The 19,655-nt window shown below is 34.1% G+C and overlaps 1 protein-coding gene across 2 annotated transcripts; it reads right to left on the bottom strand.

The window, feature by feature from the left end:
* Positions 1 to 12,729: 12,729 nt before the first annotated feature.
* LOC134246775 (SPARC-related modular calcium-binding protein 1-like) lies at positions 12,730 to 18,924 on the bottom strand. Of its 2 annotated transcripts, none has more exons than XM_062729134.1 (5): positions 18,669 to 18,924; positions 18,282 to 18,366; positions 16,112 to 16,196; positions 15,678 to 15,831; positions 12,730 to 13,873 (listed from the first exon to the last, which is right to left on the bottom strand). In XM_062729134.1, the coding sequence occupies exons 1-5, from the start codon at positions 18,748 to 18,750 to the stop codon at positions 13,797 to 13,799; spliced, it is 483 nt and encodes a 160-aa protein (XP_062585118.1). In that variant the 5' UTR covers positions 18,751 to 18,924; the 3' UTR covers positions 12,730 to 13,796. The 2 variants fall into 2 exon arrangements, with proteins under 2 accessions (XP_062585118.1, XP_062585119.1); XM_062729135.1 differs by having other exon boundaries at positions 12,730 to 13,852.
* Between the last annotated feature and the right edge of the window lie 731 nt (positions 18,925 to 19,655).

Below are 19,655 nucleotides of genomic sequence, written 5' to 3'. Positions count from 1 at the left end.
AAACTAGTAGAAGAAAACATTTTTGAAAAATACGATCTTCCAGAATATACAGTTAAATCAGAGTTAGGCTCTTATAAAATGGCAGAATATCAATTTCAAGTAGAGTTAGAGAAAATGCGATTTGAAAGAGAAAAATTAGAAAGAGAAGAACGAGAGCGTGAGCGAAAATTTGAATTAGACAAATTAGAAAGAGAAAGAGAAGAGCGAGAAAGAGAAAGACAAGAGCAAGAAAGAGAGCGTGAAATGAACTTTGAATTAGAGAAATTAAAATTACAGAACCAACCAGAACCGTCAGTTGTCAAAACTGAATTTGACGCAGCAAAAAAATATCAGATTAGTTCCAAAATTTCAAGAAAAATCTGTAGACAAATATTTTCCCCAATTCGAAAAAGTCGCAGAGAATCATAAATGGCCACGAAATGTTTGGTCAACGATGTTACAAAGTGTACTTGTTGGAAAAGCGGCTGAGGTATACTCTGCACTAGGGGTAGCTGAGAGTTCAGACTATGAGAAGGTCAAAGCAGCAATATTAAAAGCCTATGAATTAGTACCTGAAGCGTATAGACAAAAGTTCAGAAAGTATAGAAAGTTTGATAATCAAACATTTGTTGAATTTTCACGAGAGAAAGAAGATTTATTCGATCACTGGTTTAGATCTAAGAAACTTGATAAAACTTTTGCTAATTTGCGCCAAGTCATCCTGGTAGAAGAGTTTAAGGAATGTGTTCCTCAAGATTTGAAAACACATTTAGAAGATAAGAATGTGAAAACTCTTGAAGAGGCAGCAGTCATATCTGATACTTATGCTCTGTCTCATAAAAAGAATTTTGTTTCAAGATCTCAGACTAGCAGTAATTCTACCAATTCAGACACATATAAAAAGAGTGGTTCAGGGTCTCAGTCTTTCGCAAGTTCCCAGTCTCCATCCCAAGGTGGTTCTAAGTCCGGTCCAGGACGTTTTGAAGGATCTTCTGGAATAGGGTCGCTTCCTACTTGTAGTTATTGTAAGAAAAAAGGTCATCTGATCAGTGAATGCTTTAAACTTAAGAGAAAAAATGATTTTGATAAAACTCAACCACACGCTTGTGCGGCAGTTAGAGGTGATAGAGAAGCCTTAGTTTCGATTTGTTCGGACACTCCTGATGTCCAGGGTTCACAGTCCAGTTCTATTGATTCTATGGAGGATTATAAGCCCTTTATGTCTCAGGGATTTGTTTCACTCGGTGACTCTAGCGAAATTAAACCTGTCAAGATTTTGAGAGATACTGGTGCTGCACAGACGTTATTGTTAGAGGGCGTGCTTCCTTTGTCTGAGCAGACTTCTACTGGTGGGTCAGTTTTATTACAGGGTGTGGAGCTAGGTTTCATTGATGTTCCCCTGCATAGAATTAGTTTGAAGTCAGATTTAGTTACTGGACCTGTTATCGTAGGTGTTCGACCTACTCTTCCCGTTCCAGGCATTTCTTTGTTGTTAGGCAACGATTTAGCTGGTGGGAAGGTTGTACCTGATCCTATAGTTTGTGAGAAAATCACTTCCAGTGTCATGTGCGATGATGAAGATGATGACATTTATCCAGCCTGTGCTGTTACCAGAGCGATGGCCAGAAGACGAGAAATGGAGGCAGACCATACTCAAGCCTTTGACGAGACGAATTCCTCTGTTGATATTGATTTGAATGACACTTTCTTATCTGACCTTGATGGCACTCAAACAAGCATGGAACCCACAATATCAAGAAGCAAGAGAAGAAAGAACTTTTACCAAAATTTGGTGGTGAGGATGATGAGTTGCATCCACTAGTTAGCCAAGGCAAGGACATCCTCAGCCGAGAACGTTTACTCTCTGAACAACATAAAGACCCAGATATCATTCAACTTAGTAAGAGGGCACTTCCACCAGAAGAGGCTACTAAAGTTGGAGAATGCTTCTATATGAAAGATGGCATCCTTATGCGAAAATGGCGACCACCTGACGCTTCTCCAGATGAAGTGTGGCGTGTTGTTCACTAGATAGTGGTCCCAGCTGCTTATCGTCGAGATGTCATGAGTTTAGCTCACGATACACCTATGGCTGGTCACTTAGGTATCAATAAGACTTATAATAGGATTTTGAGTCATTTTTATTGGCCTAAGCTAAGAAAGGATGTTTCGAAGTTTTGCAAGTCATGCCATGTCTGTCAGATGGTAGGTAAACCAAATCAGAAGATACCATCTGCTCCTCTCAACCCATTCCAGCTTTTGAAGAACCGTTTAGTCGAGTGTTGGTGGATTGTGTAGGACCTTTGCCTAGGACCAGATCAGGAAACCAGTATTTACTTACCATAATGTGTACATCCACTCGATTTCCTGAAGCCATACCTCTTAGGAATATAAAGGCAAAGAGCATAGTTAAGGCCCTAACCAAGTTTCTCAGTTTTGTAGGAGCACCCAAGGCAATTCAGTCGGATCAAGGCTCAAATTTTATGTCGAGGTTGTTCCAGCAAGTCATGCATGAGTTGGGTATTAGGCAGTATAGATCAACTGCTTATCATCCTGAGTCCCAGGGGGCGCTAGAACGTTTTCATCAAACCCTAAAAACAATGCTGAAGACCTATTGTTACCAGTATGAGAAAGATTGGGATGAAGGGGTTCATCTTGTACTATTTGCTGCACGAGAGGCAGTCCAGGAGTCTCTTGGGTTTAGTCCTTTTGAATTGGTGTTCGGTCATACAGTTAGAGGTCCTTTGAAATTGTTGAAGGAAAAGTGGCTGACTGAGACAAGTGATCTTAATCTTTTAGATTATGTGTCTGATTTCAAAGAAAAACTTTACAATGCTTGTAAATTAGCACAAGAGAATTTGAAGAATTCTCAGATGAAAATGAAAATGTGGTATGACAAAGATGCCAGAAATAGGGTGTTTAAGGCCAGGTGATAAAGTTCTTGTATTTTTACCTATTCCTGGTCATCCTTTACAGGCCAGATTTTATGGCCCTTATGAAATTGAAAGCAAGATCAGTGATGTAAACTATGTAGTTAAGACACCAGGTCGACGTAAAGAGAAACGGGTTTGTCACATTAACATGTTAAAAGAGTATTTTGAAAGGTGTGACCGAAATTCTGTAAAACCAGTTTCCACTTTAGCCAATGCTAAGACTGTTCAAAATTGTATTGAAAGTGATACGAGTGTAGAAATGAATGAGAAAGATTGTAATCAGAGTGTCCGTTTGAAAAACTCAGAAATTTTGGCTGATTTTGATGCCAAACTTGGACATTTGAACATTCACCAAAAAGAACAAGTTAAAAACTTGATGAATGATTATCATCAAATCTTTTCGGATGTTCCAAAGAAAGCTAATGCAGCTTTTCATGATGTCATAGTGAGTGACGTTCTGCCTATCAAACAACATCCGTACCGTCTGAATCCAATAAAATTGCAGTACCTAAGAAGGGAAGTGCAGTACATGTTGGACAATGACATTGTTGAACCTAGTAAAAGTGATTGGAGCTCACCGTGTATTCTTGTACCAAAACAGGACGGTTCTTACCGATTATGTACAGACTTTAGAAAGGTGAATTCTGTTACCAAAACTGATTCATATCCAATACCTAGAATCGATGACTGTATTGACAACATTGGAAATGCGAAATTTGTCAGTAAATTTGACCTGTTGAAAGGCTACTGGCAAGTGCCGTTAACAGAAAGAGCAAAAGAAATATCTGCTTTTGCTACACCAGATGGACTTTACCAGTATAAAGTAATGCCTTTTGGCATGAAAAACGCACCGGCTACATTCCAAAGGATGATTCACTCCCTTCTCCAAGACCTTGAGGGATGCGAGGCCTACATTGATGATGTGATCATATACAGCGACACATGGGACGAACACCTCCGAATCATGCGTGCTTTATTTGACATTTTAGCTAAAGCAAACTTAACTGTGAATCTTGAGAAGAGCGAATTTTGTCATGCTTATGTAGAGTATTTAGGTCATAAAGTAGGTCAAGGTTATGTTACACCCATTATGGCTAAAGTGGAAGCTATTGCAAAGTTCCCGATTCCTACAAACAAGAAAGAATTAATGAGGTTTTTGGGCATGGCTGGATTTTACAGAAAATTTTGTACAAATTTTTCCTCAGTAGTTAGTCCACTTACAAATCTTTTACAAAAAAGGGTTAACTTTGAATGGACAAAGGACTGTGAAAAATCCTTTCATAAAATCAAATCTGTCCTTATGAGCAACCCAGTTCTGTTAACTCCAGATTTTTCTAAGCAATTTAAGCTTACTGTTGATGCTAGTGATGTTGGAATCGGGGCAGCTTTGTTTCAAGAACATAGTGATAAGGTAGATAGAGTTGTTTCTTATTTTTCAAAGAAACTTACAAAATGTCAACAAAAGTATTCCACCATTGAAAAGGAATGCCTTGCTTTGTTGTTAGCTTTACAGCATTTTGATGTTTATTTGAATGCTACTTTGCATCCAATTCTTGTATATACGGATCACAACCCCCTGACATTTTTGCATAAATTGTCAAACAAGAATCAAAGACTGACTAGATGGAGTTTGTTGTTACAAGAATACAACATAACAATTAAGCATATCAAAGGCAAAGACAATGTTATTGCAGACGCCTTGTCAAGAGTATCGTAAACATACTAGATTTTGTATTATTGTACATGTTTTACAATTTAAGTTTTTCATTAACATTCAAACTTTTTAAGGGGGGAGGTGTTGTGAGATGTGTATTGTTTTATTATGTATATAATTAGTAACATTAAGATTCTAGAACATTCCAGAGTGGTCAACATGTTTGGTCATTTTATCTAGAACATTCTTAAATTTTGTATATGTCCAGATTGTTCCAGTAATATGATCATGTTTTAACAATTTCTAGAATATTCTAGATTTATAATACTGTATAAATACCCTGTCAATTCAATGCATATACAATAATTGTGGATACTTTGTCGTATAAGCACTATTGAGATATAACTGGGATATATATTTTCACTGGGACATTGTGTGCAGAAACGGACACTCTGATGTATGTATTTTTAGACTCTTGCTAAGTTTGTACTTTATGTTTCATATACTTATTATGTATTACTGTAAATAAATTATTGTTAAGTTCAAATTGTGTTATTGATCTTTGCTGGCATTTAGGGTTATTCTGACCCATAACATTACAAATATTTAACTATGGCATTTTTCTAATTATTATTTTAAAAAATGAATTTCAGTTGTCGAGATGTAAAGACAGATTTAAAGCTCCAAACATTTGTTATATGAACAGGGCCCGTGATATCGTATGTTTTTGTTTACAAAGGTTTTACGTTTGATCAAAGCATTTTTCCCCCAAAGAAATTAATTATAAATACGATTAAACAGTTTTATAGTAATTTGCTGAATAGTCTTTTGTTACAACTACATGTATGATATTTCAATATGTAAACAAAAACAAGGCACAGACCCTGTTTATACACATGTATTATGTATAATTTTAAGTTCTGCATCTCCTTTGTAAATCAACAAAGGATGTGCAAATGTTTGCTGATCATTAGAATTGCCTTAGTTAGTAATTGTAAAATTGAAAAGTTGAAACTGTGTCCATGTCCCTTTAAAAGACCGGATGAACTTTTCTAATCTCCTTTGTCCAACGTCTGTCTGTGAAATTTTTATTAATATCTGAACGGGACTCAACCCACCCCCTCACACAACCAATGCTGAACTTCCTTCAAGCAATAAATTATATTTATATTTCACATTTTGACGTTAAGAATGTGCTTTATAATTTTTTTTTCTTTTTTTTTTATACACAAAAGGAAACATGCATACCACACTGCTTATTTATAGTTACTATAGAACACACCAAGTCAGCTCTATCATTTTTTATGCTAAAAAAAGTAAAAGTACACTGGCCAAGTTGAAGAAGAGTTATTCAAAGAATGAAAAGTTTCATCAACAAAAACAAATTATAACAGATGACTTTGATAAATCATGGTGTTGTGGTTGGATGTGCATGGCGCCATGGCTACGCCGGATCATTCTTGGTTTTTACTTTTAATGGCGAACTTACCAGCGTAAAATTTTATTTTTTACGATTTATACTCATGAGATATTTTAGGAAATGAAAACAAACAATTAATAATGTCCTTGTCGGTTTTACAAGGTTATATGTACCACAGTGCAAAATAAAAAGAAAAAAATCATTGCAGAAAGATTGCCGATGAAACAAGATAGTTTTTGATGAACAACGAAGTCCAAAATCTTGTCTCAGTCTGGTTAAGCTGTCTAAGATACAGATCTAGTCCACTATAAGCAAGGACAATTAAACACTACTATAAATACAGTCAACGATAGACTTTGATGCTTATAAACAGATGCCTAGCCGATTCCTGTAGATATTCTAAAAGGTCCCTCCTTCACTACTCACAAACTGCTGTTAAAGAGAAACATACTCTGATAGAACACATTCAAAATATGGTATAAATCAAGTATGGATAAAACACTTTTAGGCAAGCTAATTCAGAGAATTTGTAACCCCCCAATGCCAACCCCTCTTGAAGGAAAACAAAGAAATGTAAATACGTATGCAGATGGAATGTCTGACCAAGACTTTTGACTTGAAGAGGAGTCTTTTCTAAGCCATAGAAAGTTGATAAATAAGATTTCACTACAAAAGCTCAAAGGCCTTTTGAGATATAGCCCGGAAACGAAAGTGTTTACACACAGACAGAATTTATGAATTTCTTACCTTGACCCTTGACCTTTTAAACTGCAAAAACTCGATAAAAAGTTTTTACTTTTTTTCAAATTTCGCCCAGAAATGAGCGTTACACACACAGCAACCGGACAAACCAATAATAATGTAATTACCTTTTAGTAAATCGTTATGAAAAGATTTCAACACTGAATTGTACAAGGGTTGATCCGAAAGTAAAGTCACAACTTTGATAAAATTTCTATAAATCGATGTAAAACAACAAAATTAAACATGATGGAAGCTTTATTTATTTCAAATCAGACCTGAAAAATTCATAGGAATATTTTTTCCAAAATATCGGATTTTAAACAATGTGCGTTTATGGTAGCCGCCGCACCTAAATATAACGTCATATGACGGATATGCGCCGTCATGTTTTTAAGCGTTTCCCCTTCGTTTCATTAAAAAATATTTGTGATTCGCAAACACTTTCACCAATTTCACTTTCTTTAAGAATTCTTGATACTATTATACACTCACTCTTTTCATAATTTAGCCCTCTGTCAAATGTTTTGAACAGTAGCATAAGACAAACTTGAAAATTCACATGTCACTCTATGAGTCTGTCTTTTTTGACAACGTCAGACACCATTGAACGTTTCCGTCCGATCTCCTATCTTTCGGTCTTCTTGTCCTCTGCTGATCATTCAATGACCAATTATCCGCCCAAAACTGCTGAAACTATCTATAAAGAAGTCTCTTATTTACAATCTTTATTCTGTGAGTCTGATTAATGAACGTAACTGTCACTAGTGATGATTCCCATATTTTGAAGCAAAAATGCAAAGTTACAACTCGTCGAGCCGTTTTTTCCCATTTCGACAATCCCTTTGTTCAATTAAATATAGTAAAAAAACAATGTTAAGGATCACATATGCCAATGTTGTCATTTAATTTTCAATTAAAGAATAAAAATGACGTGAATTGCGTCTTTTAAAATTTTTAAAAATTAGGTGCTTTTTTTAGAATCTTTTTAATGTGTTTGTTTTTTCATTCTAAGAAAAAATACACTTTAAAAGGTGACGTTCAGTTGTGACGCGGTGATAACCCCTATACTCTATGTTTTAAACATCTACAAAATAAATTCAAATAAACATAATCAAATGAAAGTTTCAATGTTAATTAGATTTGCATTTGTGCATCTTTTGGTATAGAGTATTTGACAATATGACGCCAAATATAAAAGATATGGAAACTGTGACATTTCTTTTGGATCAACCCTCGTATATAAGCTTTTCACTTTTCTTGATGAAAAAAGGTTGATTTAAAAGTTACTACCAGAAGAACTTTTTAAGTAAACAATAAACGCATTAACGTACATGTGTACTTGGCGTGTGTACCTTTGAAGTGCTGCCATTCTAAATGCTTTTAAACAGATCCATCACACTTTTCATCATTTTGACTTTCATTAACAAGCTACGAAGTCATTTACATCGAATTCGTCTAAATGCTGCTTATACTTGTCAAATCTTCACATTACTACGACTAGAAAATTGTCTAATTTCCTTAAGGCTTGGATTTTAAAATCATCTTTTCTTCGTTCAATACACATGGATACTAAACTTCATGAAAAAATAAAATCAAGTAGGACACGTTATATCTTGTAAGATAGAGACAAAGTTATAAAAGTCATATCTATTTAAACAATACAGATAAAAAAAAAAGAAAACTTGGACCTCTTGAAACATCAGAGATGAGGACAGGTGCCATAGAGAAGTAAGCTCCTTGTAATGATCAGAAAAAGGAGGAAACCGTGCACAATTCAGTATGTAAATAATGATCGAATAGTTTGTATGATAAAACGCCAGTCAACATTTGATATGATGATGGATTGCATTTGCTGCCAAGAAGACTTCGTATGTAGGTGATAAGGGTATACTAATACTGATTCTTTAAAATGGAAGTTGACGATGGAAAAGTTGACGTTATTCCGTTTGTTATAAAGTTTTGTGTTTAGATTAACGCCTTTTTCTGGTAAAATATCCAAATATGTAACAGATGTGTCAATCTCTGTGGATTCATTAATTTTGAGTTCAAAGGGGTGTGTATAATTAGCGTGACAACGAATCTGAACATCTATACTTTGTAAAACATCGTCGATATATCTAAATGTTGATTTAAAGACAAGAGCGAGAGACTTCCTTCCTTATAGAAGTTAATAGACTCTGCTTTATAATAAAACATATAGAGATAATGAACAGTATTCAAGATCAAAAGTCCATAAAACAATACAAAATAAGATCAGAGCAAACACGGACCTCCAAAGCATCAGCAGTGGGATCAGGTGCCATTGAGGAGTGAGCGTCCCCTGTAGACTGCTCACACCCGCCGTGTGCTCCTTGTCATGATCGGAAAATAGCGGAAAAGTCCGTCGTCAATTCAGTGTATAAATAATGGACTACCAATTGGTATGAAAAACGTTAATCAGCATTTGACTCAATGATGAATTGTATTTACTGACAAGGTCATTGTATCGACCATAGGGCTTACGAAATGATGACTTTACACGAGACTGGTGATATTCTTGTTTCTTCAGCTTGTTTTTCAATAATTTACCTCGTTTTAGAAGTTATTCACACAAAGAGCTTGCTTTTGCATATCGAATCAACTGAGATATATAAACTCCGTATACAGGTATATTGCTGCATGAGTAAAGGAAGTTAACGATTGTAAAGTTAAAGTCATCAAGTTTATCATAAATTTTGGTTGTAACATCACCATTAGCGTCTTTTTCAAATAAAATATCAAAATATGAAACAGATGTGTAAGACTCTGTGGTAATTTTTTGTCTCAAGCTCACCGGGATATATTGTATCGACATAATAATGGAATTGCCATTGTTCATTGACAATACGTCGTCGATATCTAAATGTCGAATTGAAGGCCACTGCAAGTGTTTTTTTTTCTTTTCACTCATAAGATTTTGGACAAATTCTGCTTCATATGAAAACAAAATAAAGTCTGCCAATAATTGGGCGCGATTGGTACCCATGGAAATTCCAATTGTTGGTCTTGTTAGACTGTAGACCTGGTCTCCAAAATCCACATAGATATTGTCAATCAGAAACTCAAGCATGCATCTTTTTGATAAAAACTTCAGAGTTGTTGTGTGTACAATCAGAGTGTTTTTTTTTAATCAAAATAATTTTGCAAATGACCAATGACAAGGTAAGTAAATTTAGTTCCATATATATATCGTTGTTCATTTTGGTTCTTCGGGATATTAAAAATTTTCAAAACTGACATATGAATTTGAAGAATTTCTTCCTTAGAAAGGGAACTGTAAGTTGGATTACCACTTGTAAAATGCAGACTGACGTTTTCAGACTAATTGTTAGGCCATTATTTACACACTGTTTTCTACGACGGATGGTGTGTGTGAACAGTCGACAGGTGATGCTCACTCCTCAATGGTTCCTGATCCCATTTCTGATGTTTTGGAGGTCTGTTTTCTCTACTCCTATTTTATATCTTATTTTATGGACTTTTAAGCTTGAATACTTTTACCTGTCTCCGAATATATTTTATGAATTAGCAGATACCCGACAAACAAAAACAAATTTGTATGGGCTTGTATGTTTTTACAAAGGTTTTTACATATATACATGTATGTGGAACTTGTATGCTTAATTCAGGTTAACTGTGTACTTTAGAAACGTTTGCAAAATCTAGATCAATTGAGACGGTGAAATCGACATTCCCTGGATCTATATGAAAATCATAAATAATTAATAACTATTGACGTAAGAAAACAAGACTTGAAAAGTGCTTAACCACTGATTGGCTTTCCTTTAAGGTTCCGGAGATACGATCAATATTTCTTTTTAAGTTTGAATTGTTTCTAGCACAATGTCCATAACAACAACTAAACTGAACTCAGAAAATAATTATAATATAAAACAATATCATGTCTTATAATATGTTTTTCAATTATACTCATAATGTAAAAATATCATACATTGACGACGATGAAAATATCAAAATGTTGACTTTAAACGGGGTTGTTGAAGTTCAGTAACATCAAAGATGCAGATTTCAACACAACTGGTCCAGTGAAATAAAAAGACATGGTAAAGAGGAAAAGCATTGACCCCTGAAATTCCAGAGATGGGATCACGTGCCTAAGAGGAGTAAGCATTCCATGTTGTTAAGTCACATCTGCTGAGAGTCAGGTATGTGGTGGTCTCTTCCGTGAACCGCCGTACAAAGACAATGACGTAACGAATTGTCTGGACGTGATACACAAAATACGACTCAGCATTGAGTTGTATTGACAAATAAGGTGTTGCTAATCAACGAAGGATTTCTGAAAAGCTGACTGTCAACGGGGTTCTCGAAATCCCTTGTGCTTATTTGTCAGTGTAGCTTGTCTCGGTCTAAAAATTGATTGCACTCAGAACAAATTACCCCTTGTGTAAAAATTAGCAGTATAAGCATGCAGCTGTTGTTAGAATAATACTGCATTAAAATGGGGAGCTGTCGTTGGAAAATCTAAAGTCATCTTGTTTGTAATACAGTTTTAGTTAGCCGATATTGTCTCTCTTTCATCTTCTCTACCCTATACCAATATTCCAGAACCGGTAATGTCTGGCCTCATCACTTTACTCCTCACTTATATATATCAACACTAGGGAAGGAGAAAATTAAGAAGTACTGTAATACAATATATTCGAAAAGCGCGGGTTAAATCAGAGGTAAGTTTTGAAAAATCCAAGGAACATCTAAAACAGACTGTCAGACTTTCTGGTATTCTTTATTTTAAGTTCGTTTGAATATATCGAGTCGACACATGAACAGAACTTTTGCTAATTGATAAAATATCGAGGATACATGTAAAAATAGAGTTGAAGATCACAGCAAGTTTTTCTTCTTCTCTTGTAAGTTTATAAATAAAATAATAAATTCTGCTTCATATGAATACAAAAACTTCAAATAAAAGATATTTAAGTTTAAAAATTGTAATTTTATTTATACAACAACGCATTATGATAAACGTGATGACTTCAACATTTCAATCGTCCGCTTCACTTATTTATGTTGCAATATACCTTTATCACCTACATATAGGATTTTGTATCGTTGATTCGATATGCAAAAGAATGCTTCACGTAGAAACCATTTTTAAACAAATAAAGTTTTTGACCAATTATTTAATGAAACGACTTCAACAGTACTATTTAATTTCCACATTTCGAAAATTCTGTGAAAATGACTTTGTTAGCAAATAAAATATATTGTGAAGTTGTTTGTTGACTGATGTTTTTTCATACAAATTGTTAGACAGCATTTAAACACATTTGTGTACACGTTGAGTTTTTTCTTTTCTTCTCTTGGAGATTTTTATAATTTCTTGTAAATCCTTTTATACAAGAAATGGTATTCATATATTTTTTTTTACTTTTATAAAAAGGGACATTGTATTAATACAATCAAAAATATAAGCAATATCATTCATAATCAAGAATTATATACTGTGGCTTAAAATCAAATTCGTTCATTTAAAATTTTTTTGTTATGAAAACATTTTCTTCTAGATTTAAGGTAAATGTTTGCTATGTATTTATTATATTTGAAGTATAAAAGGGGAAAACGTCGTTTGGTATGCAATATATGCCACAAAGTCTAGCATATTTATTTATTACGGAAATAAATTTGAAAAATACCTTGATTTATGCGAAAATTAAATTTAAAAAGAGAGAAAGAAATTCTTTATACAATGTACTCATTTTGGGGAAAATGCATTTTTTCGTGAAATTATGCAAAACTTTTGTCATTTATAAAAGCATACAAAAATAAACTAAGAACCGCATAGATTCCCCTTAATAAAAAGTAAATATATCGTTATTTTGGAAACATTTTTCTATAGATATAAAACATGTTCTATTTGAAGGCTGTAGGCGCTTTTAGAATATGTCGTCACGTTTTTGTTTGACGATCTCCAGAATAAATGCTATTTCTTCCTTCTCCAAAAATAACAACAAAAAAACCTTGGTCAATCGTTTTTAATTAAATTAAAGAACATTTTATGACACAACAACTCTGAATCCCGTTCAGAAACATGCATGTACATACGACAAAATGAATAAAATTTACAAATAATGTAACAATAGATGTTCATGGACATACAATTAACAAAATGCTTCCTATACTCTACATTTTTAGTTTTCTGACCAAATTCAATATTCGTGTAACTAAAAACTATAGAAAAAATGCACGGTTTTTATTGATAAATGATAATGGAATCTTGCCTGTCAAAATACATAATAAGTAAACAGTAAACATTTTTCTTTTAAACATAAAAAATCGTCTTGTGATCAGCGGATGTAAAAAGAATGATGAATTGAAGTCTACTGAAAATCTTCATAAATAGATCCTTGTGTGATTGGCAAAATCATAAAGTTTTAATTTTACGGAAACTTTCAGACAACCATTTCCGTGAACTAAATATTATATACCATATCTCAATTGCATTGCCTTTCAACGTTAATATACAATTAAAACATGCTTGTGAATTATTGGGATAGTTTATTTTGAAACTTTAATATATATTAAAGTAAATGTTCATCGCTAAATTTGTGTACAGTACGAACAGAAGGCATTTAACTGACAGCTCTGTTTCTCTCAGACAAAGTCCATTATACTAAGTGTTCCAAATCTATAACAGACCCACAATTAAAACAATGCCACTATTAGAACGTAATAAATACACATTATAAACCATTTAGGCTGACATGGAAATAACAAAGAACACAAATATTAAATTACCAACAAATCATAAACAGTGATTGGAGTTGATATTTAACTATCTAATACTTCTGCTTGGGACTAAGTTGGACATTGCTGCAAACATCAACTTTTAGGGTGACGTCACAGGTTGTCACAAATATTGTTGGCTTTCTGAGATCACATGATTTATATAGGTCAACAATAACGCAGCTTTGCGAGGAATATGTTGGCTGCATCCGGGCATTCACGCTTCCGCTGAAGCAGCGACGTCACTGAAGTACTTCACTCTTCAGAATGTTTTTGTTATTTTATTGGGCGAAATTCAATGTTAACTTGGCTTTAAGTATTCTCTGAGAGGATTTTTACCTTTTCTTCGTGGACTCTCTGAAACGATTAAGCCATAGTCTGCAAAACATACGAAAGGAATCAAAGGTTTGAATCAGGTACCATTAGACATTGAAACATTTTTGATAGATATCTTTAACAAATGAAATATATGCAGATACGAGGGTTGATCCAAAAGTAATGCCACAACTCTGATAAAATTCCTATTAATAGACGTAAAACAACAAAATTATACATGATGAAAGCTTTATTTATTTCAAATCAGACCTGAAAAACTCGAAACAATATGATGTATACTTTCCAAAATATCGGATTTTAAACAATGTGCGTTTATGGTAGTCGCCGCACCTAAATATAACGTCGTACGACGGATACGCACCGTCATACTTTTAAGCATTTCCCCTTTGCTTCATTAAAACATTTTTGTGATTCGCTAACACTTTCACCAATTCTACTTTCTCTAAGAATTCTTGGTACCATTATACACTCACTCTTGTCATAATTAAGCCCTCTGTCCAAATGTTTTGAACAGTAGCAAACTTAGAAATTCACATGTCACTCTATCCGTCTTTCTTTTTGACAACGTCAGACAACATTGAACGTTTTTGTCCGATCCCCTATCTTTCGGTCTTTCTGTCCTCTGCTTATCATTCAATGACCCATCACCTACACAAAATTGCTGAAACCATCTATAAAGAAGTCTCTTATTTACATTCTTTATTCTGGGAGTATGATTAATTACCGTAACCATCGCTAGTGATGATTCCCATATTTTGAAGCAAAAATTCATTACAACTCGTCAAGCCGTTTTGCCCATTTCGACAATCCCTTTGTTCAATTCAACAGAGTAAAACAACAATGTTTATGATCACAAATACCAATACCGTCATTTAATTTTCAATTAAGGACAAGAAATTGACTTGAATTGTGTCTTTTGAAAAAAAATGAGAGAATAGGTGCTTTTTTAGAATCTTTTAATGTGTTTGTCTTTTTCATTCTCAGAAAAAAATACACTTTAAACGTGACGTTCAATTGGGACGCGGCGACACCCCCTATGCTCTATGTTTTAAACATCTTTAAAATAAAATCAAATAAACATTATTAAATAAAATTTTCAAAGTTAATTAGATTTGTATTTGTGCATCTTTTGATATGTTGTGTTTGATAATATGACGCCAAATATAAAAGATATGTAAGCTGTGACATTACTTTTGGATCAACCCTCGTAATAAGGCAGTATTCAAGCTCAAAAGTCCATTAAACAAATCAAAATAGGAGCAGAGCAAACACGGACCTACAAAACAACAGATGCGGGATCAGGTGCCATGGAGGAGTGAGCATCCCCTGCCAACCAGTCACACCCGCAGTGTGCTCCTTGTCATAATCGGAATATAACGGTAAAAACTGTCATAAATTCTATAACGGCCTAGCATCAGTATGAAAACCGTTATTCAACAAAGCAAATGACTCTGCATTATACAGGTACAATTTTTTAAGATGGTAAAATTTATTACTCATTTTTTTTTATGAAAGTGAATTATGCCTAACAGTCTAGGAAACAACCATTTCATCTTGTTTTCTTTTCTATTAAAAAGTTATGTGAGTGTTTGATTGATACCAGGGATTTATGTTGGCCTCATTTTTCTACACCTTTCCGAGAGCTTATCATTTTTCCCTTTGTATAAAACCACACAATTTTATATCGTTTTATAAAATGCTGTGTTGCAAATGTTCAAATGATGATTAATCTTTGCTTTATTTTACTTGGTTTTTTCATGCTTTCAAGGTTAATGTTGGATGGATTGTTTCAACCATTTATTTTGCCTCATTTTTTTGCAAATTCAAAAAGAGAAAAGAATCTTACCGCTTAAGTTTGTACAGCTTAACCATTCTTCTAAAGTTATTTTCTTATTTGTATTTTCGTCACAATATCTGAGAAAATTCCTGCTACACTTTCTAGTTTCTTTCTGTTTTGGTATAAGTTTGCGGAATTTTTTCACTTCTCTCCTGTCCAAGTTCTGAAAAAGAGGAGGGAAGACACCAGTAATAATTACAGATCATTTCTTTTCATGGAAAGTTAGGGCCATATGCATTTCAAGATTCATTTTCCAAACATTTATTTTTTTTTTTTTATCATAATTCTCTTTTTTCTTTGATGTATTTTATTTTTTCAAATATTTTTTTTAAATCGTTGTTTACCCTTTCAAAATATATCAGTTACGTTTCAACAATGGCCACGTACTTCAGTGGAAAGCCATCTTATTTGATTATTTTTTGAATCCTTTTTTAGATTGTTACCATGTTTTTATTCATATCCAGACTTTTGAACTTCCATCTGGCAGCCTTCTGGTAGTCAGATTCATTAGTGTTCGTGTCACTCGAACTGAAGAAAATGAAAATAGAGTGAAAGCAGCGTAAAAGGTGAGCTTTTAATAAATTCATTTTCAATATACGAGGGTTGTCCCATAAAATCGTGGACAAAGCGTTTTTCTCGAAAAGTAATGGGCGCACTAAGCTGAAATTTTCAGTAAATGTTTATTCATCATATTTAAGTGAATCATAATGTTTTTGATAATATTTATTCAAAAATAAAGATTTTATTCTGCTTGAATGTGCACAAGGTATGGTCCTACGGCGCACGGTAAAAATAGCATAGTTATATTAGAAAAGACATAAGAATTAATTCGTAATAAAAGTTTTCAATACCTAAGATTAGGATGAAAATTATCCTAGTTCCATTCCTTAATCAATTCTGTCATATTTTTAAAAATTTGAAGGCATTTGGTTAATTTTTGGCATTTTCCCGAGCAATTGAAATGGGAAAGTAATAAACACAATACACGAAAAATGGCGACTTTTTATGACGTTACGGCGCACCGGAGAGCAGTTCAGATAGATTAGGATGTTGTAATGACGCCTTAAGAGACTTTAAATGAATACGGAAGAAAGAAAATATGAAAAATATCACCAGATCTTTAGTATATAAATGAAATGAATGTTTTCTTAGTGAAGTCTTCGTGGTCCAGTCCCCAGATAGTACAAAACATATGGACAGACTGCCATTTGTAATAGGAAAGGACGCTGTCACTGTCGACCGTCGATGTGAGATTCTCTTTTAGTTGAATGATGGTGAGAATACTGTCTGTAACTTGCTAATAAATATTAAGAAGATCGCATGAGTGTGCCACATTGGTTTCTTAACTGGTTATAGATACTCACATATGTAAATCAATAAAATTTCTAAATTTAAGTGGAGCTTATCCAACTTTAAGTTTAGCAAGATGAAACGTGACGCTGTTTTAGACACTTTGACGTTATCATCCGTGCTCCGTAGGGCGATACAGTACATAACATAAAATATCACAATTTGTTTACCTATGCATATATCTATTTGAAATTTGCTATGTATATTCATAATTTATCTACTAAAAAGTGGTGAAAATTTCAGAACGCAGTGATGATTATTTTTCAAACTAGACAACTTGTCCACGATTTTACGGGACAACCCTCGTAATATTAATAGTAATACATGATGAATGCCAGACCTAGTAGCAAGACCTATCACATGCACAATTCAGGCAAAGTTGATCAAACGATCTGCTTATTTCTGGTAAAGAGAAAATGTTTGACATTCTATAAACTGTGCCCAGCTGTGGCTACCCAAATAGGGACATGCTGGGGTCAAATAGGGTCAAACTGAAGAACGGTAGATAAGCAGGTCACACATATCAGTCGTATCGTTTTGACAAACAGACGGTGTCACCGCTGGAAGATTGACGGCCCTGGAAGTCGTCCATTACCTACCGTGGGTCCCCCGGGATCAATACGGTTATTATTAGGTCAGGACTTAATGATTGGCTTAAATCAAGTAATGTCCTCTCTCCTCTTATCTCTTATTTTATTCTGACGGTAAGACTGTCTTAATTAACGTGTCGACATAAACTGTGCTCAGCCCCCGTGATGCCAGCCTTAAATAGCTGATACCCGTCCCATTATTTTGGAACACGTGGAGTTTATGAGCAACACACCTGCGCCAAGTTTTCTTACTACACCTGTAGGCTCTCCAAGTTTTATTGATAATTCAAAGGCAGGTGAAACAATTACACAAATGTTTGGAAATTTAATGCTACATTTGAAACATAAAATAAGAACATTGAATACTGTCATGAATTTATAGCCGTAGTATGACACATCTAAAGGGAAAACAGAATTTTATGTGCAACGTCTTTTCTTGCACCTTTCCTCTTCTCATATTGAACTGAAAACTAAAATATTACAGACATACGTCAGGGGATTATATATATATTTATCTGCTGATGAGATATCGGAAATTTATTTCATTATGCTAATCCCTACATCCTAAAATGTCGCTGTCCTAATATTACATAATCAAATCAAAGATGGACTCCTTTGCATAATCATGTGCGTAGGTTTTAATAGGATGATAAAAATTGAAATGAAATTTTACCTTCCCGTGGAATCGTTCTTCATCTCTGACACAAACATATTCAGTAAACCAGTTAAAAACCTAGCTTTCTTGACAAATGGACAACCTTGAAAAATCAAAGAAAAGAGCCTTGTAAATATAGAAAATGTGTACACTCACCTTGATTTTTTAAAATAATTATGCAATATATAAAATTATATCGGAAAAAAGATTAAGTTAAACTACTTTTTGTATGGTAAAAAGTAAGTTAATTTTCAGATGACGTACAAAAATGCTGCTTCTGAAATTTCGGTAATCCAGCCAAAAAATCAAATCTCACAGAATAATGACACAAAATTACACGTGAAAATGACTAATGTTTTTACCTGAAGAAAAGTATTAACACTATAAGTACACTTTGATGCTTACCAGGCATTTCACGCTCTGTTGTAATATTGCACTGCGGAGGGCCTTTAGAGGCCAGTTTAGCTTTTATGCCTTTAAGCGGCATCCCTGTTTCTCGATCAGCGCACCAGCAATATTTGTGACATTGCACGATGTTATATTTGCCGTCAGGAGAACACTGCGGTATATAGATCCCCCCGTCAGGATCCGCCGACCGTTGGTTGAGGGAGAGAGCCCGCTCCTCAGAACAACTCTTTCTTCCAAGGCCAACTGTACAAGAAAAATACCTTGTTAAAGGTGACTTTGTATTACTGAATATAAATATACAGATTTAATAAATTTTGTAGAAATATTGAACAATTTATTGTGAAAGATTACAGAAGCAAAGCTAGACTTTTTGGGTTTTGTCAATAAAAAGCGTGTAACACCATCCCCTCGCTCTGAAAAGCTTTTGCGGTAAGCCGGAACAGGTCAGGTGACAGCGCGTGGTTTTAGACGCTACCACCAGCGGGTGTCGAAGCAGAGATGGAACGAGGTGACAAAACATTTAACCAATAATTTTAATTTTACCATAGTCCCCTCACTAGCGACTGCAATTAGGGTTAATGCATGGAATTCTTTAAAATTGAAATAAATGATTACTAATGATTCCTCTATAACCACATTTGTAAAACAATGTCTACAACTCATGTATAAAACTAAATAAACCTTTTATTAGTAACTACTTTTTTATTTTAGAAAAAAGTATTGAATAAAAAAGATCAGCAAGTGCTTTAAAGAAGTCAAGTTCGAATCGAAGAGAATAAGAAAAATGAGATAAAAACGTGCATTGGATAGTCTCAGAAGGAAAATACAACATCCCTTCAACCTTAAATCTTAACTGATATCACAACTGTTATTGTTGAAAAAAGAAATATATAACCGATATGGATGAGATCATCTTCTCTCGTTTATCTTTAATACTTTATTAACTATTTGTGGACATTACACATGGACTGAAATGGCGACTAA

This window comes from Saccostrea cucullata, unplaced genomic scaffold (assembly GCF_032062105.1).
Source record: "Saccostrea cucullata isolate Sc308-1 unplaced genomic scaffold, CSIRO_AGI_Scuc_v1 ctg2121, whole genome shotgun sequence".
Taxonomy (NCBI): Eukaryota; Metazoa; Mollusca; class Bivalvia; order Ostreida; family Ostreidae; genus Saccostrea; species Saccostrea cuccullata.
The sequence above is the reverse complement of the archived record's forward strand: the minus strand, read 5'-3'. Positions and strand labels throughout refer to the sequence as shown.

Coding starts and splice junctions, on each gene's coding strand:
- LOC134246775 (XM_062729134.1), bottom strand. CDS start 18,750: ATGCCGCTTAAAGGCATAAAAGCTAAACTGGCCTCTAAAGGCCCTCCG. Junction 16,197..18,281: donor AAGAACGATTCCACGGGAAG/GTAAAATTTCAT, acceptor CATTTTCTTCAG/TTCGAGTGACACGAACACTA. Junction 13,874..15,677: donor AAGCTGTACAAACTTAAGCG/GTAAGATTCTTT, acceptor TATGTTTTGCAG/ACTATGGCTTAATCGTTTCA.